Source organism: Aspergillus clavatus, genomic scaffold, assembly GCF_000002715.2.
Source record: "Aspergillus clavatus NRRL 1 1099423829795 genomic scaffold, whole genome shotgun sequence".
NCBI lineage: Eukaryota > Fungi > Ascomycota > Eurotiomycetes > Eurotiales > Aspergillaceae > Aspergillus > Aspergillus clavatus.
Window position 1 is genome coordinate 594,164 of NW_001517104.1, and position 21,286 is coordinate 615,449.

The window sequence follows — 21,286 nt, forward strand, 5'->3', positions numbered from 1 at the left end:
CACTTGATCTGCCACTGTTGGAAGCATCAACTTCCATGGATGTGATTTCACCGCATCGACCGCGTCAACTTCGAATTTGAGTGGTATCTTGAGACTTGTCACTCAGTTGATAGCATACCATCTGAGCATCATGGCGTGCCCCATCACGGTCACCAAATTCGTGGGAACTGTTTCCCTGGGCATTCTCACGGTATGTATCTGATCCAACTCCCCTCCAACACACGGCATACCATCTGTTAGTGCTCTCTTCCTCGACTCAACCAAATGGCTAATGCTTTTTATCACAGGGCCTATCCTACTCCGCATCTGCAGTTACAATCCCCGCCTTGAGCCTTCTTCCCACCTCCGCCAACGCCTCTCGTGCCCTCAACGAAGTGAAACGCCTGAACCGCAAACATGGTCTACGGCTAGCCAACCTTGCTAACGGCTGTCTCCTTTTCGCATACTCTATCTCGCCGAGACACCGCAAACACCCCTACCTGGTCTGGATGTGCGTCGCGTCGGTCGTTGGATCATACGGTATGGACTTTTGGTTCCACAGACAACAGGGCCTCAAGGCGTGGGCTTGCAGTGTGTTGCAGGACACGGGGTGCATGGCGCTCGCGGGCAAAGCCGCCAAGAAGGACGAGGATCTCGTTGTCGTCGAGACTGAAGAGTCGGTTAATGGTGAGAGTGTCCGCGAGGAGCTGGCTCGGGAGCGGCGGCTGCAGCGTGCCAGAGCCGTGTTCTCGGGCATTGCGCTTTCCATGGGCATTGTGGGACTCTGGGGTGATAGGAAGTAAATGGATCGGATTGAAGGATCCGCAGCGTGATTTCTTTTCTTGCTTTTCATACCGCTTACTTGACGATCAAAATTGTTGTCTGTCAATCTTGTTCCAAGCCCTAACTCGCTCTTGTGATTTTTTTTTCCCCCTTACCTTTCCTCTCTTTTGAGCTGTTGTTTTATCAATATTTTACGGACTGTGATATGTATATTGGCTGGGAAATTTAGGTACGGTGTCTGGTTCTCTTTCGGATGAATGGAAGCGTTTTGTATTTAGGAGCTAATATCAGCATGGTCAGAACCTAAGGTACGACGATAATTGTATCGACAAGGCCACCCACAACCCCTTCAATTTCTAACAACAGTGAACCCTTCAAAGCCAGGCAGGACAGGTCGAATGTCCTTCAGATACTGCGGCACTCCGCCAGCATAGCTCCCCTGTTCAAACACTGCTCCCGGCTTCGTCCCGCCCATATACATGGACTTGGTCGTGGGGAACAGGGTCTTGTCGGAGAGCTCGTCAATCCGCTTCTTCCACGTCCTCGCAGCCTCCGGCATGGGATCAACGTACTTGATACCCTGACGCTCGATCTGCTTGATCGCATCCGCAATCCAGCGGCCCTGGATCTCAACCGCCGTGGGGCCATTGCTGAGGTGCGTCGGCCCCTGCGGCCCATACAGGTGGAACATGTTGGGATACCCGCTGACGGTCATCCCGAGGTACGTGTACGCACCGTCTCTCCACTCATCCTCGAGGGCGGTTCCGTTGATGCTTGTCAGCCCCATGTTTGTCATGCTGCCGGTGCTGGCTTCGAATCCCGTCGCGATGCAGATGACGTCGAGTTCGTGGACGGTGCCGTCTTGGAGCCTGATGCCGCTGGCCGTAAAGCTCGCGATGGGGTTATCCTTGATACTTACGAGTTCCACGTTCGGCCGGTTGAACTGCTCGAAGTAGGTCTCCTCCAGGCTGGGCAGCTTGACGCCCCAGTAGTGTGGTGGCTCGACAGGCGCCAGCAACTCCTGGAGTTTGGCATCGCAGATGCGCTGGCGGACCTTGGTGCGCCAGAAATCGTAGACGATGCGGTTGGCGTCCGGGTCGAGGAGGTGGTCGCGGTAATTCCCAACCCAGAACCGGAAGCCGCCGTCTGTCCACAACTTGTCCAGAAACGCGTCCCGCTCCGCCGGGCTGTCTTCGCAGATGCTCTTCTCCGAGAGCGTATAGAGGAACCCGCCGAACGTCTTCTCGCGCAGAGAGAACAGCGCCGGATACAGTGTCTTCGCCTGCTCCTGCTCTCGGACGCTCAGGCATCGCCTGCGCATGGGGAGCGCCAGGTTCGGCGTCCGCTGGAACACCTTCAGCGAGCCGGCCACGGGACCCCAAGCCTGGGTGACCTGAGTGCCCGAGGCCCCCGTTCCAATGACGGCGCAGCGCTTCCCCCGCACATCCACGGGCTTCTCCGGCCAGCAGGATGAGTGGTAGATGGCTCCTCGAAACGTCTCGATCCCCGGCCAGTCCGGGACATAGCGTTTTGCGGAAAACCCCGCGGCGATGATGAAGTATTTCGCGGACGCTGTCCTCCCATCAGCCGTGCGGATCCGCCAGCGGCCCTCGTGGGTGTCAAACCGCGCTCCGACCACCACGGTGTTGAAAGCACAGTCCTTCTTCACGCGGAGCACCCGGTCCACATGGGAAAAGTAGCTCCGCAGCTCGTCGCACCGGGGATAGTTCGTCGACCAGGTCCAGTCCTTCCACGTCTCGGGGATGGAGAACTGGTATTCCGGGACCTCCGAGTCCACCCCAGCGCCGGGGTAGCAGTTCCAGCGCCACGCGCCGCCGATATCACTGCCGGCCTCATATATGACGGCCTGAAGGCCGAGTTTGCGCATCTCGTACAGGCAGTAGATGCCTCCGAACCCGGCTCCGACGATCAGCACGTCGACGTGCAGGGCGCTAGCGTAGGCTCCTGTTGTGTCCTGGTGAGAGGCATTTCCGCCGAGTTCGGTTCTCATGCTATCTTCGCAAGGAGGGTTGGCAAGTGGTTTAGTTTGTTTTTTTTTTCTTGTACTTTGTTTTTCTTTTTCTTTGACGCTTGTAACTTCCATTGAGAACAACCACGTAGGGGTGTATATCCTTCTTTAAAGTGATCAGTTTACCCCTCCTTCGTCTGTAAAATTGGTCAAGCTTCCTTCCTGCAGGTTCATGCACGAGAAGGCCACAGGAACGCGCCATGAGCGGTACCTCCATTGGTCCGGGATCTCCTAGCTGGGCCTATTCTCTAACACATCATGGAGGGAAGACAGCCGGTTATACTATCTAGAATATTGACACAGCTATGAAACCCTTGGATTGTTCTTGAGGCTACAAGGTCAAGTCAGCATTGAGAGAGCCGACATTCAAAACAATAAAACGACTCAATCTTCCCCAGACGCCCTTATATCATCGTTCCTAGGCTGGGCTGTATAGACCATCTCGCCTTCGGCCCCGCGGATCCTTCTTAGGTAGTCCTTGGACTTCTAAGACATCCTGACTACCTGATTCAAATGCTCATCGGTTAACGCCGGGATGAGATCCCTGTCCTGCTTGGCCTGGAAGCATGCGAGAGCCACAGCGGTTGAAGCTGCCCACGCTATTGGTAGTGCAGGAAGAGAATCCCCTGGGAGGAGTCTAACGCTGGGAGAAAGACTGGTGGCCGGTCAGTTGTGACTCTCCCTGCATGCGGTTCCAGCTCACCAGGGCGAGACTCACTAGAGCCGATAGTATTCCGTCGGAGAATCCTGGGTGGATCGACTCTCGAGGTAGACATCCGCTCCGTGTAGAAGCAAGACGGCTTGAGACATTCACGCAAAATTCGTATCCATCCTTGTCAACCCGTGGGCCCGAATAGGCGCCCGAGCTGGTCACACCAAGCAGGTCGATGAGGGGTAGATGCATGCGATGCGATATATATATCCGTGACAAGTCACTACTGAAGCGCCTTGCACAACAAGAACAAACTCTCCATCATATCTTGACAAAACCAAAGCCAAATCCAACGATGCCTTCCTTATCGACCGAAACCATCGCAGCTCTGCGGGACAAAGTGGACGCCGCATGCGCAGACCAGGATAAAGGCCTTCCCGGCGCGGTGGTGGTGGTGGTCGGCAGAGACGGCCAGGAGTATTTCGCGCACGCCAGCGGGAAGCGCGGCCATGGCTCTGCGGAGCCCATGGACTTGGAGAGTGTCTTCTGGATCGCGTCGTGCACGAAGATGATCACCGGGATCGCGTGTATGCAGCTGGTGGAGCGGGGGCTGCTGAGCCTGGATGATTCGGGGCTTGTTGAGAGGCTGTGTCCGGAACTGGCGGCCGTGAAGGTATTGCAGAGCGATGGGACTTTGGTGGAGAAGCGCCGGGGGATTACGCTGAGGATGTTGTTGACTCATACAGGTGAGTATCCGTGTTCGTGTTCGTGTCTTGTGTTCATGGCCATCGTCATCGTCATGGGTTATCAGGGCGTGGTGTCAGCAATACTGACTCGGACGCTTCAGCTGGATTTGGCTACGCGTTCTTCAACGAGAGATTGAGGGACTATAGCAGGCCGGTTGGCTTCAATGAGCTCTCGGGAAACATCCACGATATGCTGCAGCCGCTCGTCCACCATCCCGGGGAGGGATGGGAATATGGGGTATGTGCGCTTCCCCCGAAGTCAACCCGTGCAAAGACTGACCGATTGTATTCAGCTGAGTCTTGACTGGGCCGGGGTCATGGTCGAGCGAGTCACCGGGATGTCGTTGAACGACTATTTCCACCGCAACATCTTTCAGCCCTTGGGGCTGAGCAACATCTCGATGTTTCCGTCGCCGTCGATGAAGGCCAACCTGGTCTATATGAACCAACGAGCGCCTGATGGCCAATTCGCGGCCAGAGACCACCTGTTCCGGCCGCCTTTGATTGCGCAGTCCCCCGAGGAGATCAAATCCTGCTTCAACAGCGGAGGGGCAGGCTGCTTTGCCAACCCGCAGGATTACTGCCGTAAGGAAGATCCCTTGGATCTCGCACATCGATATTCTGACGATCCACCTAGAAATCCTGGCAACGCTACTGAACGACGGCACCGCGCCCAGCACAGGGATCCGGATCCTGCAACAGGCGACCGTCGACGAGATGTTTCGCAACCAGATCCCCCAGTTTCCGGAATTCGCAGCACAAGGCTTCCCAGCGGCCAAACCCGCGTGGACCAACGCGATTCCGCATTTGTATCCCTCATCGACCGCTCAGGGCTGGGGGTTGTCGTTCATGCTCTCCGGAGGAGCCACCGGCCGATCCCTGGGGACGGCGCACTGGGCTGGCCTCCCCAACCTGTGGTGGTGGTGTGACCGGGAGCAAGGAGTCGCCGGGATAATCTGTACTCAGATCACGCCGTTTGGTGACGCCCAGAGTCTGGGTCTTTGGGGGGAGGTCGAGTCGATAGTGTATGATGGGTTGGTGTAGATCGATCGATTCCATCAAAATTCTCTCTATGAAGTACTACGTAGACTAGTCGATGCATTCCCGGGTCATTACTATCCGAATCCGAATCCGATTCATATTAATAGTAGCTCGAATTATTATTATTAATAATGACCTGAAGTCTTTCCCCCATGGGGGCGACATTCCCAACCAGAGACGACGAACTGGGAACTACTGGATAGCGCCAAAGCCACATTCCCTCCATCCTCCAACCATCAGCCGAACCAACTCTCAGATCGGACTAGTGAAGTTCGTCCAGAGTTCCATTCAGTCCAGTTGAGTCCCGTGGATCTCTCCAGACCCCGCATTGTCTTGGCCCGCAGCTTCAAAATCCCAGGTTTGTCACTTGTCAAGTTGTCAGGCATGGGGGGAGAAAGAAAGAGAGAGAGAGAGAGAGAGAGAGAGAGCCTGGCACCGTCTCAGCTTCTTCCAGTCGTCAACTTGACTCTGTCTGCACACTCTCCACTTCTTCATTTATCGAACCGGAACTAGCCGATGCTACGTGCGACTGATCTCTAGTGTGAGAAAAAAAAAAATAATACTAACGAACATTCGGTATTGGTTGGTTGGTTGATTGATTGACTGATTGACGGTCGCGATGGACACTCAACGGCGTCGTCAACATCATAGCTGTGACCCATGTCGGAAAGGGAAGAGAGCCTGTGATGCGCCTGCACGCAGAGACAGAGACCGTCATACCGGGGAGGTTTCATCGTCCAACCAAGCCAGCAGCGACACCATCACCTGCTCCAACTGCAGGAAATATAATCGGGAATGCACCTTCAATTGGCTGTCTGAGAACCGGGCGGCGGCACGCGGAGGGAAGAAGCAGAAGACGAGGAATGCGACCGGGCCGTCGCGCGTGGACGCACAGCACGCGTCGAATCCGTTCACGCAGGCCGCCGTGCTCGGGGATATGCTGTCCTCGTCGCAGTGGCTGTCCGAGACGCTGGGGCAGGGAGTCTGGTCGGGGAACGCCGTCGATCAGTCCGCTCCCTGGTCGCTGGGACATGCGGGTGCGGTCGCGATCCCGCTACGAGGCAAGGAGCCGGACCTCGACCCCTTCCGCATGTTCTCCTGGCATACGAACGCGGGGCATGTCCCACCGAGCCTGGCAGAGTCGTCGGGGGTGGTGGTACCGGATCACGAAGAGCTGGGTGGCGGCCCCAGTCTGGGGTACTACCAGCAGAGTCGATCGCAGTCAGGACCCCGTTCGTTCGATGGGACATTCGACGTGTTCCCTCCTCCTCCGCCTCGATCGGATGACTCGAGTCCCGGGCTCACTGACTCCTACTATTCCTCGTCGCCGGGGTTTCCCTTCCTGGACAGTGCGGAGGCTCGGCGCCAGGATCTCACGGCGGGCGACAACGGGGAGGGCTTGGGATCGAAAGATTCCATCAGCAGTCTGTCGGTGTTGTCAGATAACATCGCAGACGGCTATGCGCGCTCGATGATGACGCGGAACTTGGTACGAATATACCACGACAGCATGGAGAATGCGCTCTCCTGCTGGCTGACGGAACAGAACTGTCCGTACAACACGGCCCTCTCCCCCTACAAGTCGGCCCCAAACAACGGACTAATCCGTCCAGCCGAAACGGCCTGGGCGCCGAGCTGGACGAATCGAATATGCACCCGCGTGTGTCGGCTGGACCGAGCATACGCCTCGGCTCGGGGCCGGAGTCTCAGCGCGTCAGAGGAAAAGATGGCGTCCCGGGCGCTGCACACGGCGATCATGGCGTTCGCGTCGCAGTGGGCGCAGAAGATGCCCCGGAAGGATGGCTTCTCGCCCACGTCGCCGGTCGCCCACAAGGAGCGGGCCATGCGGGAGACGCTCTGGAACCAAGCACGGCGAGCGCTGGAGAATGCCGCGGGCGTTCCGTCGTTCCGCGTCGCTTTCGCCAACATCATCTTCTCCGTCGGACAGCGGCCGCTGAATACCGACGAAGACCTGGAGCTGCATGAGTTGTTGGAGGACGACAGCGCCCCCTTGTTTCTGGAAGCGGCCGTGCGCCAGCTCTTTTCCATAAAACACAAACTCACGCGAGCGCAGAGGCAGAAGAAGCCCAGGGCCGGGAGTCTGGCCCAACCCACCCCTGTCGAGGTCTCGAGTACGGCCAGTGAGTTTCTGTCCGCCGCGTCGACCGGCGTGCCGTTGCAGGCGGACGCCTTCTACACCGACCCCGAATATCAAGAGACCATCAACCTCATGTTCTGGTTGGTGGTCATGTTTGATACCCTGACCGCCGCCATGTATCAGCGGCCGTTGGTGATCTCCGACGAGGACACTCAGATCACATCGATCACTCCGTCCGACAACGGCAACGACAACGAAGCCCGCGTCGATCTGGACGGCTGGAACATGACGTACGCGCGCGCCCTGCAAGAGAAACAGGATCTCTGGGGCGACTTCTTCCTCCGCAAACGCGCAGCACGGCAGCAGCAGCAGCAGCAGGCGGACCCGCCCTCGTGGCCCTGCTCCTACGACGAGGCGGCCGAGGTACTCTCCGACGCCAGCCCCGTCAAAGTCCTCCTCTTCCGCCAGGTCACCCGTCTCGAGACACTCGTCTACCGCGGCGCGAGCCCCGAGCGCCTGGAAGAAGCCATCCAGAAGGCGCTGCGCATCTACCAGCACTGGAACGCCGCGTACAAGCGCTTCTTCACCACCTGCAACGCCCACCACGACGACTTGCCCCCGCGCATCCAGGCCTGGTACGTCATCGTGGCGGGCCACTGGCACCTGGCCGCCATGCTACTCGCCGACGCCGTCAAGGGCATCGACGAGGGACGACTGGGGCTGGACAGCCAGCGCGAGGCGCGCGGCGCCATCGACTTTGTCGCGACGCTGCGGCGCGACAACGCGCTCGCCGCGGGGGCCATCGCCCAGCGCTGCCTGCAGGGCCAGGTCTCGCTCTCCGGCAAGTTCGACTCGTTCCACGACTCGGTCAACGAGGCGGCCTTTCTGACGGAGCCGTGGACCCTGGTCCTGATCCGCTGCTTCGCCAAGGCCGCGTACATCCTTCTCGACGAGATCAGCCTCCATCCCCCGCCCCCGCGGGCCGGATACGGCCGGCCCGGCGATGACCCGGCCGAGTATGCGCGGCGGACCTGCGAGTTCTGCATCTCAGCGCTGTGGTGTCTCGGCACCAAGTCGGACATGGCGTTTGTGGTGGCGCGGTCGCTGTCAAACCAGTTGGAGCGGAAGGTGGGGAGGCGGGCGAGTCCGGGTGGGTTGGAGCGTGTGCCTGTACCTGCGTCTGTCTCCGTTGCTTCTGCGATGCCTGTCTTTGGAGATCGAGTGCCGGTAGTTTGAGCTGTGGCTGGTCTGTTTCCATATGTATACGGTATACCCAAGAATGCTTGATAATGGTGCGTCGGGTGGGGGGGGGAAGACGGGTTGTGAATATATGAATAGCCATGATGTACGGAATCTAAGTCACTTATGTATTTATCTATCTTTTCCTTAATTTAATTCCATCTCGACCAAATCCGCTGAATGGGGCTGATCACCAACTCCAACGACTCCCCCCAAGTGCCACCGCCAACTGGCATCCTTCCCTCCCCGCATCCTCGGTCCAGACTCCGAATCCTAAGCAAAAATCTCTTCTCCACACAAAAACAACACGACTGTACAGTGTACAACCTTCCACTTCCCTCCCACAGGCCACAGCACCAGTAATCGATCCCACAACAGCGATAGCGATAGCGGTAGTGGTAGTGATACCAAACCCATGCCTCCAAGCCGATGACTGCACCCGGTACCAAGAACCGCGGTCCGCCCACCCCCCCCCCCCTTCCCCTTCACACACCACACACATCCTAACGAATCCACCAGGCTGCTTCCAATGCACCAAACGACGAATCATCTGCGACGGCGGCGACCCCGTGTGCGCCAAATGCCAAAAGAAAGGGATTGAGTGCTCCGGACAGTCGCGGATCCGGTTCACGAATGGCGTCGCCTCGCGCGGGAAGCTGAAGGGATGTGTTATCCCCGTTGTGGGGGTGAGGGCGGAGAGCGTCTTTGCGCAGGGGGCGCCGGTGCGCTCGCAGCTACGATGGCGCGAGGGGAGGGTGCATAAACGGGTGAGGAGGGGTGGGAAGGAGGAGGGGGTGGAGGTGGAGGATACACTGGGGAGGGGTGGGTTGGATGGAGATGCAGATGCAGATGCAGAAGAAGAGGTCACTCGTGGAAGCGAGATCTGTCCGCTCGCGCCGTGGGTGGCTCCGCTGGGTGCGCGCGCGCGCATGCTCTTCTCGCACTGTACGCTGGGCCCCAATCGACACAGATACAAGTTCGCAAAAGCTAACAGCCCCGGGCAGTCGCGCGCGACGTCGCCCCCGTCATGGTCCTCCTCGACGACGTCGCGAACGGATACCGCGACTTCATCCTCCCCATGGCCTGCGGCGACGACCTCGTGCGGCAGGCCGTCGAGGTCGTCGCGACGCAGTACCTAGCGCAGCTGCAGCCAGCGTTCTCGGCTGCTGCTGAGACGGGCCGCGCGGCGCTGATTTCGCGCCTGCGCCGCGAGTCGCTGCTCCGGGCGCCGGAGCGTGTCTTCAGCGCCGAAACATGGGCCACGCTGATCGTGCTCCTTGTTGGCGAAACGGTCACCGCAAGCGACGAGTACCATCATCTGCTGCGCACGCTGCACTCGGTGACGCACAACGCGGCGCCGGTGCGCTCGGATGTCGCCAAGTTCCTGCTCCAGCAGACACACATGTACGACCCAAAATCCCCAATCCCCAACCCCAATCCCAATCCCAACCTCCCTACCCAACCACCAATTCTCACAAGGATCCGATCCGATCCGATCCAAACAGGTTCGAACTCCTCGGCCAACCGCTCCTCAGCGAAGACCAAGGCCTGCTAGTCCTCCGCTCCCCACCCTCCCAAACCCTCGACTGGCTCGCCTACGACCTCCCCGCCACATCCACCCACCACGCCCTCCTCCACCTCACCCGACAAGCCTTCACGCTCGCCTCGCGCATCTACCTGCACCGCGCAACCACGAACCACGAACAGCGGGCGCTGGCGACGCAGCTCCGCGCGGTGATCGCGCAGATCGACGCGGACGCGCCGGGCGCGCACGCGCTCGTCTGGGCGTGTTTCATCGCCGCGGCGGATAGCGCCGACGAGGCGCTGCGGGCTTTCTTCGTGGCGAGGCTGCGGGATGTGTATGCGCGCACGCGGTTCCGGAATGTGGATGCGGCGGTGCGGGCGTTGCCGGGGATTTGGGCGGGGGCGGGGAGGTGGACGGAGGGGTTGGGTGGGATGGGGGTGTTGGTGATGTGATGTGATGTTTGCTAGGAGTATGGAGTATGGAGTATGGAGTAGGTTGCATCTATCTATAAGACCCAAAATACTATGAACATGGTAGATACATACAGATACAGCTACAACCTAGTCCTAGTCCTAGTCCTAGTCCTAAGGGTGTGCCCCATATAGTCCCAGGGATCTCCACAGTGGAGGCCCGGGGGGGGGACTGAAGTCTGAAGATATCAGAAAGTAAACCTGCATATCCATAGGACATAGGTAGTTTCTTCCGCCTTGTGCATATATGTATATAAACAGTACATATCGCGCAGTAGTGGAATACGGAGAACTCGTGGTTTGTGAAACCAACCAACCTCACGGTTCAGGTGCGAACCTGAGATAAAGTAGGAAACAAACCCCTCTAGAAAGACGACGAAGCATCTAGATTCAGCTGTTGGTACTCCATAATCAACCCATTAACATCGGTCATGTCCGTATGACCGTCTCGAGCCGGGCCTTGTCTAGACGACTCCGGGATCGGCCCCATAGCGCTGGCCGTCATCCGAGCCAGGAGGCTTCGCGCCAGATGCCAAACCCCCGGCGCATAGCGCACAACCCCGATCTTCTTCCATAGGCAGCGAGGCTGGTCCGGTATCCTTCGGTCTTCTGGCCGTCGGTGGATCCACATGCGCCGCCAATTGTCCAACCCGATCTGGACCGGAGCCAGCGTCGAGTCCAAGGCCGGAGAGTTTTGGAGTGGGATCATCAGCAGCGAGTGGAGGGCTGGCGAGTGTTAGCACTCCCGACTCTGCCTGCATCGGAAAAAAAAGACGCCTACCCTGCACGGTCGTGAAGAGGTTCAGCGTCCCCATCGTCGAGTATTCGTGGATGCATTGTTCATCTAGCTCGCCCTGGCATATCCTCCGTGCCACTTCGGCAACAGACAGCCTCGCCGACCAGAAGGTGCTCCCCTCGCAGCCTCGGAGGAGGTTGAAGCATTCTATCGCCGAGTCTGCTTGGAAACAGGGCTCGGGGCAGGACATGTCCATTTGGAGCTCCGAGACCACCATCCGTGGCGGGGTGTGATGGAATATCGCCGTGGCGGCGTCGATGAGGAAGACGTATGTTAGAGTCCTGCCTGTTCCTCAGCTAAGTTTACATACGTTGAAACAGAATGGGGGACATGCCGAATCAACGCTTCTTCAATGGCAAACTGCCTCCACCAGTTCTCTGACGGGTCAGTCAGCCATAGGTTGCGATGCGTCGCAGATTCAATGCCAATGTCTCTCGCTAGCTATACTTCCATTAGCTCAGCGTCCACATCCTGGGTAGGGAACCAACCGTGACCATCACCGCATGCCGATGCCTCCTCACCCTACCCTGCGCTTCGACCGAGCCCTCCCTCTTCTGTAGCCAGCAGACCAGGTATGCAGTCTGAAGACTTTCCACGCGGGACTTGAGGCGCGGCACAGTTACCATCAGTTTTCCGCTCTCTTCGTGGAAACACCCATTGCAAAAAGCCAGCTCCTCAACACCGTCCAACCACATCCTCGCGGCGTGGCCGTCGTCTTCGTATGGGGAGAGACACGCCCCGATCAATACCATAACACAGAGCAAGGCAACAGGTGCACCCAGCGGGTCGAAAGAAGGTCGATGCACGATAGGACAGTTGGGGTACCATAGCGCCCAGAAGTACTCCAGAAAGCGGCGGATATTCCGAGGAGTGTAGAAGGCCTCGCAGGATGCTTGGACGTCGGGGGCCCAGTCTAACTTGATGACAACCTTCTCGAATTTGTTACTGATGACATGTTGAAGACAGTGGGTGATTTCGTGCGTCTTGAGAGTGAGGGGATCTAGATGGCAGGGTTGGTGGTGGAGTGCGGGATCAACTGTCACAGCGGGATGGTCCGTCAGGTGGCTCTCACTGCAGTCGAGAAGGAGTTTCTGTCGCTGCTTGAGTGTTTCATAGTCTAGAAACGTCGCCATGCCGTTGGATCTGGTGAAGTCGGCCAGATACTCCAGCTTCTCCCCCGTGGTGATACTGTCGGACGCCATGGGAGGTGCATGTAGAGAGTCCCAGGCCGCAAAGTCTAGCGACGACGGCTGGTCAAGCAGCATACTTGATTCTGGGCCCACTAAAGCCAACGCCATTGGAGCCATCGGAAGACGAGGCTGGAGTCTTTCGGCCTGGGCTACTGGACGTGCCCGGTATTCAGATAGCGGGCTGTGTCTTGCTTTACATGTCTTTTGGTGGCGCGTCAAGAGATCTCTGGCCCTATCAGTCCCCGAGCACATGTTCGCTGGCAGAAACATACTTTCGTGTAAACGACCTCCGACAGGATTCACATCTGTACGGTCTCAGATTCCCATCTGCGTCATGGTGAGCGGTGTCTTGTCTTCCTGGGAGGGAGTAGCCGACGTACGGGAGCGCAAATGGCGTCGCAGGTGCTCTGCGCGAGTGAAGGTGGTGAGGCAGTAGCCACACTGCAGCTGGAAATGCGACATGACGACATCCAAAGCGGCATCGATGGTATACCGAGTTCATTCCGGAGATGAAGATGCGAACAGCGTCGAGTTTGGACTCGAACTCGCGGTGAATGCGGGGGAACCGATGCCTTAGGCCATCTATCTATCTATCTATCGTACACGTTCTCTTGACCAGTTGGTGATTGACTCCAGCCAACTGGCTACAGCATCCACGCCATGCCCGTCAAGCCCACCACCAACAACCCCTTGACCCCTACAGAGCTAGATGCTCTCTGTCCAGCGTTCTGCTTTCCCCCGTTTGCCGTACCACTGCCCCCCTCGGCGATGACGCCTCCCAACCACGGCGACGCCGTCCACGACCCGTTACTCTGCGCCACGACCTCCGGCGCCAGCATGTCGTTCTCCAGCACCGAACAGTCCACCCTCTTCTCCGACGGTTCAATGCTATTTGCCACAGCCATCGGCAAGTCAAACACGGTATAGTATTCCGATCCGTTGACGCGAAAGGCCTGGTGCATGGAGATGTTGTATTCGCCGCGGGGACTCTTGTTGCCCTCTCCAGCTAGACACGCGGGCCAGACCCAGTTGACATGTTTGACCGTGGACGATGGCTCGAGGTCGAGGACGGAGCCTGCGTCGGTGGCATTGGAGATGGTGAGGTTCTTGGAGGTGGCGTAGGAGGTCAGGAAGAGAGTGAGGGAGTGGAGGGTGGTGGAGGAGTCTTTGGAAGGGGGCCAGATGCGGCCGTTGCCGGAGATGTCGATTGCGACGTGCAGGGTGTCTGTGATGATCAGCTGGGTTTCATATTTCAGTTAGATGGGAGTGGATTGGCTTGGATACCTCCTCCGAGAGGCGTATGGGGCTGGGGGGCATCGACGATAGCCAGGCCGGGAGTGTAGATCTGCCCATTGACGTTCATTGTGATGGTATACTCTGTACAGTCGACAGGAGAGAGAGAGAGAGAGAGATTTTGCTGTCTAGTCTACATCTCGAGGGATTGAGGATTGAGGTCCTTCAACAATTAAGTGATACTTTACTCCTAACGCTGGCCCTTAATTTCCACAATCTGCCTATAATCCTAATCCTGCCCTTCGATTGGCCCTGATTCAATCTATGCTCGCGTCCATTCCGTCGACTCCGTCCCTTCATCTACTCTGTACGGAGTAAGTATATCTAACTAACTATCAAGAGTCGTGTGATGAAATGAACCCCTGACATGATACTAAAATCTGTTCAAAGTCGACGGTCTTGGCAGTAAGCGCCAGCCCAGGAAATCGACTCTGTATCACTATAACTATAACTATACCTACTCGCTGTCGACATAGAGCGTAGAGCGATGTAACGGTATTGCATTATGTGCAGGCCCAACACCGGTTGACGAGGAATTAAACATCAAACTCTCGCTGGACAATATGTCCCTCCCCCAACACCCCCTTCACCACCATCACCAGCTCATCCACCGCCACCAGCACCTTCAGATACGCCATCACCCCGACACAGAACCGTCGATAGCCCTGATCCCGCACCAGCTCCGTGCCCAGCACCTCCAGGTCGGCCTGCGCCGCGCGCCAATGCTCATAGCAGCGCTTCGTCAACGGCGTCGGCAGCACCTCCGGCAGCGCATCGCCGGTCTTGAGCGCCTGCGCCACCACGCCCAGCACGGCCATGACCTCGGCCACGGCGCGCGGCTCCAGCACGCCGAGCGAGCGCGCCAGTCGCCGCTGCAGCTCGGCGGGCAGGGTCGCCGAGAGGAACAGCAGCCGGCCCAGATTCTGGTTCAGCGCCTGGCAGAGCGTCTGCACCTGGCGCAGGCTGGCGGCGTCGAAGCGCGAGCCGGAAAACTCCAGGCGGAGCAGCGCGACGGGCCCGTCGAGGCTGCTGAGCCGCTCGGCCACCTCGATGGAGAGCTGCTCGGCCATGGTGCCCGCGTCGGGGTTGCGCGCCCAGCAGGACAGCAGCAGCGCGTAGTGGTCCGTCAGTCGGCGGAGGGTGTTGGACAGCGACACGCAGAGGTGGCGGGCGGCCGAGGGCGGGCGCGGGAAGATCTGCACGACGACGGCGGCGGCGAATCCGACGAAGACGAGGACGAGACGGCGCCAGAAGACCGGGTAGCCGATGCCCGGGTTGCCGTATTGCGGGAGGAGCCTGATCCAAATCCATTAGTATTGTAGACCGAACCAGCAGTTGGGGAAGGCTTACGCATCGTCATAGCTGTAGCCGATGATCAGGAAGAAGGTCGCGGCGCTCATGACGGTGGCCTGCAGCAGGGCCGGCGACAGGAACAGCCGCGCCCACATGAAGAGGATTACCACGGGGGCCGTAATAGCCGCCAACCCGTAGGGATTGCCCGGCCCATGTCCGGAGCCGATGTACCACGCCGCCAGACCGACCAGGCCGCCCAGCACCGTGCCGATGGCCCGCGAGATCAGCGAGAAGGTGAAGTCGGCCATGTACACCAGCAGCGTGGTCTGCGCCATGATGAGTCCCCAGAGGCCCTTTTCGCGATAGTAGAACCCGGTGCTGGACGGGATCACCGCCGGAATGGCCAGCGCAATGCTCACGATCACCATGCGCAGCGCGAACAGGCCCTCGGCGCTGATGAACCAGTGGTACGTGCCCAGCACCACGCGGCCGAGCGGGTGGCGCCGGCGACCGTGGTACCCCCGGCTGATGCGGCGGAACAGCTCCTGCGCCTCGTCCGACTGCGTCGCCGCCGGGTCGTCCGGGTCGGTGTCCGACGACGGGCCCGCCACGGGCGTGGGCGCGTTGCGGCGCAGCACCCAGCGCACGGCGTAGTGGATGCTGGTCGGGAACCAGAGCCGGGGCTGGGGACGGGCGTCGAGCAAGGCGAGGACTTGGACGAGGAGCTGCTCGAGCGCGTCGGCGACGGAGAGGACGTGCTCCTCGAAGGCCAGGCCGACCATGACGCCGCGGATCGACGAGCCGCCCAGCGTGTCCAGGCGCTTGAGCTGGCCCGACTCGTCAAAGACGTCCCCGTGCCGCTCGATCAACTTCTCGGTCGTCTGCGCCGCGAAGGCAGTGCGGGTTTTCCGCAACGTCTCCAGCGCCGTGAGCGCCTGCTCCCGCGGATCCGGCGCGCGCGACCCCACCCACCGCCGCGAATTGACGCCGCGGATGCACTCCACGCTGACGGCGACCACGGCCTCGCACGCCTGCAGGATCTCTCCGCTGCACTGGCGCAGCACCTGCACCGTGCCCGACCGCAGGCTCTCCGCCTCCGGGGTGGCCATCGCCTCGACCAAGTCCAGACTCTCCATGATCTGCCGCAGCCCCGCCGCACGCTTCTCCGTCCCATGCGCCTCGGTTGTAACGACCGGTGTGGCGGCGCCCGAGACCGCCCGCAGCTGCTCCAGCCGCGCCTGCGCACTCACCCGCGCGATATGGAAATCCAACAAGCCCAAGCTACTCAGCAGGATCTGGCGCACGGGCCGGCGCAGCGTCTTCACGTCCTCGGCGCTCCAGCGGCCGCGCGAGAAGTCCACCGGCAGGAACCCCACGGCGGGCTCCATGGCGCGGTACACGGCGATGAGGCGCGTGCGGGCCGCGACCAGATCCTTCAGCGCCAGATCCTCGTGGTCGGCCTCGGCGGCTGCGAAGCTGGCGCGCGTGAACTCCAGCGGCTGCTTCGCGAGCCCCACGAGCGACTGCATGGCCGCCAGCACGGCATGCGAGGTCGAGTGCGGGAAGAAGAGCAGTGACGCGACGAGACCCAGCCCGGCGCCGATGGCAGCGGGCTCGATCAGCACGCGCGGGAACGTGCCCTGGAACGAGGGCAGGACGGGGCCGATGGTCAGGAATAGGTCGGCGATGATGGTGCCGAAGATCTGGACGAGGGTGAACTTGGGGTTTGCCGCGCGCAGCCGAGCCTGTCTCATTAGCATATCACCACACACAATTGGGAGGTGGAACCCACTAAGAAATAGATAAAAACACAGATCATGGCAAAGTACACGGCGGTGACGCGGGCGTCCAACATGAAGCCATCATAGATCAGCTTCTGCTGCACCAGGGCGGGATTCGAGCCTGTGGCGTTGACCTGGCGCGCGATCTCCGCCTGGAGCGCCTGGAGCCGGGCCATGGTTTCAGCCTGGGGTCGGGCTGCCAGTGCGGCTTCCATGGTGATGACGCCCCAGCCCCAGGCGAGGCCGAGCCCGATGAGCAGGGTGAGCGTACTGAGCAGGAAGATGGAGACGATGCCCGCGGGGGGGTTGATGAAGAGGACCAGACTACGGCGGTTAGTCTCCATGCACTACCAGAGATCAATTGGCGTCGAGTCGGGGACCGCACTCACCATCCGAAGAACGTGGCCTGGCCGATGGTGCGCAGGGTGGGATGGATGAACATGAGGAGAGCAAAGATCCAGGTGGCGGCCGAGCAACGAAAGAGGGTCTTGAGGTCGTGCGAGTTGAAATGAAGCCATTGCGGCCAGGCTTTGGCGGCACGGGCAGGTTCGTCCGGGTCTGCCATGGTGTGGTATGGGTTGCCAGGCCGCTAAGGAGAGGTTAATTGGGGGGCAGAGAGAGGGAGAAAGGAGAATGATCACAGAGGAATGTGTCTGATTCCACTATCCAGGATTCGGTGTCGATCGACAGATCGGCTGTGATTAGTGATTAGTCGTTAGGGTCCAGTAGTTGGTGTTCGACTTGGGGAGGTATACAGAGAGATGTTAATGAGTAGACTATTAGATGACAGACTATTGTTTTCTAGTAAGAATCATGATATAAATACTCTACTCTACTCTACTCTCCTCTAACTAGATCTCTTGTCCTGTTCGAATTTCACCGGAAATGAAGATGGCAGCAGGCACGTGCTAATGCAGCTGCATAATTAGTAAGGACCGTCATAATGAGACCGAGAGAGGGAGAGGATCAGCATAACTTGGATGACTTGGGGTTATTAACCCTAACCCTAATCACCTTGTCCCGATGATCCTCCCTTGGTTCGAACTTGTGCATATTAGATGGTATGGAGATATGTTAATGTTATAACTTATTAACTGACCCAGTTAAACTGCTATGTACTCCGTAAGTATGTTAGTGCTTACTCCAGGCTATGGAGTCCTCCAAGGTAAGGTTATCTATCCGACGGCTGACATACATACGTTTCCTTCTCGGGCTAATCCTCGATTACTGTGTATCCATCGGAGACTTTTCTTGCCAAATCAATCATCAATCAATACTCGAATAGTTGAATAGTTACGCCGGTGGTCACTCCTGGATGCCAGCATCGGACACATTGACATTGGCTCGACTTCACTACCCCTAGTTATATATAAAGGAAAGAGAACATCCCAATGTCAAATCCACTTCATCAGTATCAGGATCACCAGCTTCAAGCTCACCAATTGCTATCAATTCTATCAATTCTACCAGTACTACCCATACTATCAACTCTACTAATACTACCCATTCTACCAATACTATACACACTCCCAGCCTCACGACATGTCCATCCCACGCCCACCACTCAACGCCGACCTCGCCGAGGCGCATAAGAACATCCCTCTCCTGGAACTCACCACCCAAGCGGAACGAGACACGTACCGCGCCTCGCTCAACGCCATGATCACCGTCGACTCCATCCTTCGCGGCAAAGAAGACACCATCACCTACACGGACGTCGACATCCCCGGCCCAGCCGGCCCCCTGCGCGCCACCATCTTCGCCCCCAAACACCGCACGCGGCCCGCCGCCACCACCCCGGGGATCCTCCACCTCCACGGCGGCGGCCTGGCCACCGGCAACCGGTTCCTGGGGCTCACGATCCTCGACTGCGTCGACGCCCTCGGCGCCATCTGCGTGACGGTCGAGTACCGTCTCGCGCCGGAACACCCGCAGCCCGCCGCGCTGGACGACGGGGTCGACTGGCTCTCGACGCGGCAGGATGGGGATCTCGCGCCGGTGACGGCGGCGGGGGTGCGGCAGGTGGCGGCGTTTGCGTTGGGGGCCGGGCGCGAGGGCGCGCTGGCCGGCCTGCCCGAGACCTTCATCGATGTCGGCGAGGCGGATGTCTTCCGCGATCAGGACGTGGCGTATGCGATGGCCCTGTGGCGCGATGGCGTGGCGGCGGAGCGGCATGTGTGGCCGGGGGCGTGGCATGGGTTCGATGTGTTTGTGCCGGAGGCGCGGGTGAGTCGGCGGGCGAAGACGGCGCGGGTGGAGTGGTTGCGGAACTTGCTGGAGGAATGAATGAATGAATGTATGTATGTATGTATGTATCTATGGATTTGTATATAGACAGTCGCGAATACCAGGGAGGTTCACATCGTGCTTCTGCTGTCTGGGGAACTGACCGAGGTGGAACTGCTGGTCCGCCCTGGAGAGGACATCGAGGACATCGAGGACAACGCGCCGGACCCGGTCATGGCATTCGTCAAGCCGACGAAGAATGGAGCTGGAGGTGCAGAGTCAGAGTCAGAGTCCGCGGGGGGGCAGGGTGAGGGCAACCTCTGCTGGCAGAAGGCATACTACCGAACGAACCAGCCACCGGGACTCCGTCACTCGCAACATCTCGATCCATTTCTCAGTCTGAAGATCAACTCTTCTGCCATAGTCCCGGCGTTCAAGACTCATCGTGCAGAGAGTATCCGTACTCTTCGAGACTACCCCCACACCTTCATCCCAAAGGGCAAAACAAAATCAAACAAAATCAAAGCTACAGAGGACAGACTAAAGCATCTTCCCTGTTAATCAACTAAACTCAAAAGTGCAAAAGCATTGCACCAAAAAAAAAAGGCCCCCTTTTCTCTCCTTTCTGCCAAGGGGGCTCCACTTGGGGGAGAAACCGACAGTGACGGCGAGTTTCAGAGTCAGCTGGTTTTCGTCTAGGCTCCACCCGGGGAGGAGGAGGAGGAGGAGGAGGATTTTTCCAGAAACATTCCCTTCATTGCATTGGGGAATGTCTACGAGAGTTGGAAATTCGGGCGAAGTTAATAGGGATAGGTAGGAGAGAGATAAGAGGGTTGTGGCAGGTGGCTTGAGAAGGATGGATTGGGTATACCGCAACAACAAGAAGAATAACACAATTGAAGTTAAAAAAAGAAAAAAATCCGTCCAGTCGAGTTAAACAGGGTATGTGATGCAATCGAAAAGCACAGTCAGAGAAAAGAGAAGGAGAGAAGTCTGTAGGAGTTATGGAAGCCAAAAACAATCAAACAAACAAAGAAAGATTCAGAAAACCGCCTGCGCCTCCTGTTTACCACCCAGTCGTCCGTAAATTGCAAGAGAAAGACAGAGAGGGAGAGAGATCCCCCGTCTGAGGACTCCAAGACTTAGTGATGGCGTCTCTGTGCCCGACCAGAACTCCCGCAAATCGTTGGACGAGGACTGAATGGATGGATGCTAAAAACTCCGGCAATGCATCATGCGTAGGGAATGGATGACCCCCGAGAGATTGGGTCTGCCAGCAGATCCCATCTACTTTGTTTTCAATCTTTTTCCTTGGAGAACCGTCATCGATCCTGGAAGATGGCTCGGTAGGAAGAATCACTCAGGATCTCCGAGGGCAGCGCACGACGATAGTCTCTAGGCTGAGCAAAGGGCGACGACGATGGTCGACGAAGTTTGAGAGACTGCTCCAGAGATGTTAGAAAAGCTTTATCCAACGCCAATCCCGATGACAAGAAAAGAGAGAGAGAGAGACGGGACTCACCACGCAATCGGGACATTTCCCTCCATCGATATTGACACGGCCCCGACAGCCCCGAGGATAATTGGCGCAGGAGAACATGGTTGAAGGGGGAATTGAATTGAATTGAATTGGTACTTTTCCGAGTAGCCGATAGAGAGAGAGAGAGGGAGGGAGAGAGAGAGCTTGATTGATTGATAGATGGATGGATGGGTAGAGTCTTCTTTTATTCTGATTATTGGGTTTCTTTTTTCCTTTTTTTTTTTTTTTTTTGTTTTTTTTTCGCGTTTCTGTTGTTCTGTTCTTCGGTCTTTTCCCACACACTCTGACACACTGACACTCTCCTTTCTAGTGATCTTCCGAATTCCTTCTTAGGGCTGAAATTGGACGTCAAGGCTTTTTTTTTTTTTTTTTCTTCACGAGATGGAAGAAGGGGGGGGGGGAATAAAATAAAGAGACATCCTCCGTCCCCGTCAAGGGATTTGTCGCAGTAGAAATAGTTGATTCACCGAGGGGGAGAAAAAAAATAAAAATATTAATTCAAACAAAATAGAATGAAATTAAAATAAAATGAAAATAAAAAAAACGGGATGATGATGCTGGCTGTCTCGCAACTAAAAGTAACGCTTGCCGGGGTTGGGTTGGTT

At 57.9% G+C, this 21,286-nt stretch overlaps 8 protein-coding genes across 8 annotated transcripts, besides 20 other annotated features; 4 read left to right on the forward strand and 4 right to left on the reverse strand.

The window, feature by feature from the left end:
• Positions 1–130: 130 nt before the first annotated feature.
• Positions 131–782, forward strand: ACLA_010740 (uncharacterized protein; the record flags this gene model as incomplete). Its single annotated transcript, XM_001274073.1, has 2 exons — positions 131–190; positions 288–782. 2 exons carry the CDS (start codon positions 131–133, stop codon positions 780–782), a joined length of 555 nt encoding a protein of 184 aa, XP_001274074.1.
• Positions 783–1,111: 329 nt separating this feature from the next.
• On the reverse strand, positions 1,112–2,773 carry ACLA_010750 (flavin-containing monooxygenase; the record flags this gene model as incomplete). Its single annotated transcript, XM_001274074.1, has 1 exon — positions 1,112–2,773. One exon carries the CDS (start codon positions 2,771–2,773, stop codon positions 1,112–1,114), a length of 1,662 nt encoding a protein of 553 aa, XP_001274075.1.
• A 1,025-nt stretch (positions 2,774–3,798) lies between these two features.
• ACLA_010760 (serine hydrolase domain-containing protein) lies at positions 3,799–5,233 on the forward strand (the record flags this gene model as incomplete). The annotated part of the gene is made up of 4 exons (XM_001274075.1): positions 3,799–4,189; positions 4,291–4,427; positions 4,483–4,774; positions 4,827–5,233. The coding sequence occupies 4 exons, from the start codon at positions 3,799–3,801 to the stop codon at positions 5,231–5,233; spliced, it is 1,227 nt and encodes a 408-aa protein (XP_001274076.1).
• A 388-nt stretch (positions 5,234–5,621) lies between these two features.
• Positions 5,622–5,658: a microsatellite.
• Positions 5,631–5,657: a microsatellite.
• A 150-nt stretch (positions 5,659–5,808) lies between the features above and the next one.
• Positions 5,809–5,841: a microsatellite.
• An 8-nt stretch (positions 5,842–5,849) lies between these two features.
• Positions 5,850–10,544, forward strand: ACLA_010770 (C6 zinc finger domain protein; the record flags this gene model as incomplete). Its single annotated transcript, XM_001274076.1, has 4 exons — positions 5,850–8,478; positions 9,087–9,512; positions 9,572–9,971; positions 10,073–10,544. The coding sequence occupies 4 exons, from the start codon at positions 5,850–5,852 to the stop codon at positions 10,542–10,544; spliced, it is 3,927 nt and encodes a 1,308-aa protein (XP_001274077.1).
• Positions 7,680–7,706: a microsatellite.
• Positions 9,983–10,013: a microsatellite.
• Positions 9,986–10,018: a microsatellite.
• Positions 10,545–10,558: 14 nt separating the features above from the next.
• Positions 10,559–10,584: a microsatellite.
• Positions 10,585–10,651: 67 nt separating this feature from the next.
• Positions 10,652–10,678: a microsatellite.
• A 248-nt stretch (positions 10,679–10,926) lies between these two features.
• On the reverse strand, positions 10,927–12,818 carry ACLA_010780 (transcription factor domain-containing protein; the record flags this gene model as incomplete). The annotated part of the gene is made up of 4 exons (XM_001274077.1): positions 10,927–11,288; positions 11,344–11,639; positions 11,669–11,795; positions 11,843–12,818. 4 exons carry the CDS (start codon positions 12,816–12,818, stop codon positions 10,927–10,929), a joined length of 1,761 nt encoding a protein of 586 aa, XP_001274078.1.
• A 374-nt stretch (positions 12,819–13,192) lies between these two features.
• Positions 13,193–13,911, reverse strand: ACLA_010790 (uncharacterized protein; the record flags this gene model as incomplete). Its single annotated transcript, XM_001274078.1, has 2 exons — positions 13,193–13,773; positions 13,833–13,911. 2 exons carry the CDS (start codon positions 13,909–13,911, stop codon positions 13,193–13,195), a joined length of 660 nt encoding a protein of 219 aa, XP_001274079.1.
• Positions 13,912–13,940: 29 nt separating this feature from the next.
• Positions 13,941–13,960: a microsatellite.
• A 417-nt stretch (positions 13,961–14,377) lies between these two features.
• On the reverse strand, positions 14,378–17,480 carry ACLA_010800 (uncharacterized protein; the record flags this gene model as incomplete). The annotated part of the gene is made up of 4 exons (XM_001274079.1): positions 14,378–15,137; positions 15,192–16,879; positions 16,927–17,239; positions 17,305–17,480. 4 exons carry the CDS (start codon positions 17,478–17,480, stop codon positions 14,378–14,380), a joined length of 2,937 nt encoding a protein of 978 aa, XP_001274080.1.
• Positions 14,410–14,465: a microsatellite.
• Positions 17,481–17,738: 258 nt separating the features above from the next.
• Positions 17,739–17,765: a microsatellite.
• Positions 17,766–18,369: 604 nt separating this feature from the next.
• Positions 18,370–18,421: a microsatellite.
• Positions 18,388–18,435: a microsatellite.
• Positions 18,436–18,457: 22 nt separating this feature from the next.
• Positions 18,458–19,702, forward strand: ACLA_010810 (alpha/beta hydrolase; the record flags this gene model as incomplete). The annotated part of the gene is made up of 2 exons (XM_001274080.1): positions 18,458–19,141; positions 19,250–19,702. The coding sequence occupies 2 exons, from the start codon at positions 18,458–18,460 to the stop codon at positions 19,700–19,702; spliced, it is 1,137 nt and encodes a 378-aa protein (XP_001274081.1).
• Positions 19,198–19,236: a microsatellite.
• Positions 19,334–19,357: a microsatellite.
• Positions 19,703–19,851: 149 nt separating the features above from the next.
• Positions 19,852–19,875: a microsatellite.
• An 877-nt stretch (positions 19,876–20,752) lies between these two features.
• Positions 20,753–20,773: a microsatellite.
• Positions 20,774–20,794: 21 nt separating this feature from the next.
• Positions 20,795–20,824: a microsatellite.
• Positions 20,825–20,882: 58 nt separating this feature from the next.
• Positions 20,883–20,922: a microsatellite.
• Positions 20,923–21,181: 259 nt separating this feature from the next.
• Positions 21,182–21,225: a microsatellite.
• The last annotated feature ends 61 nt before the right edge of the window (positions 21,226–21,286 follow it).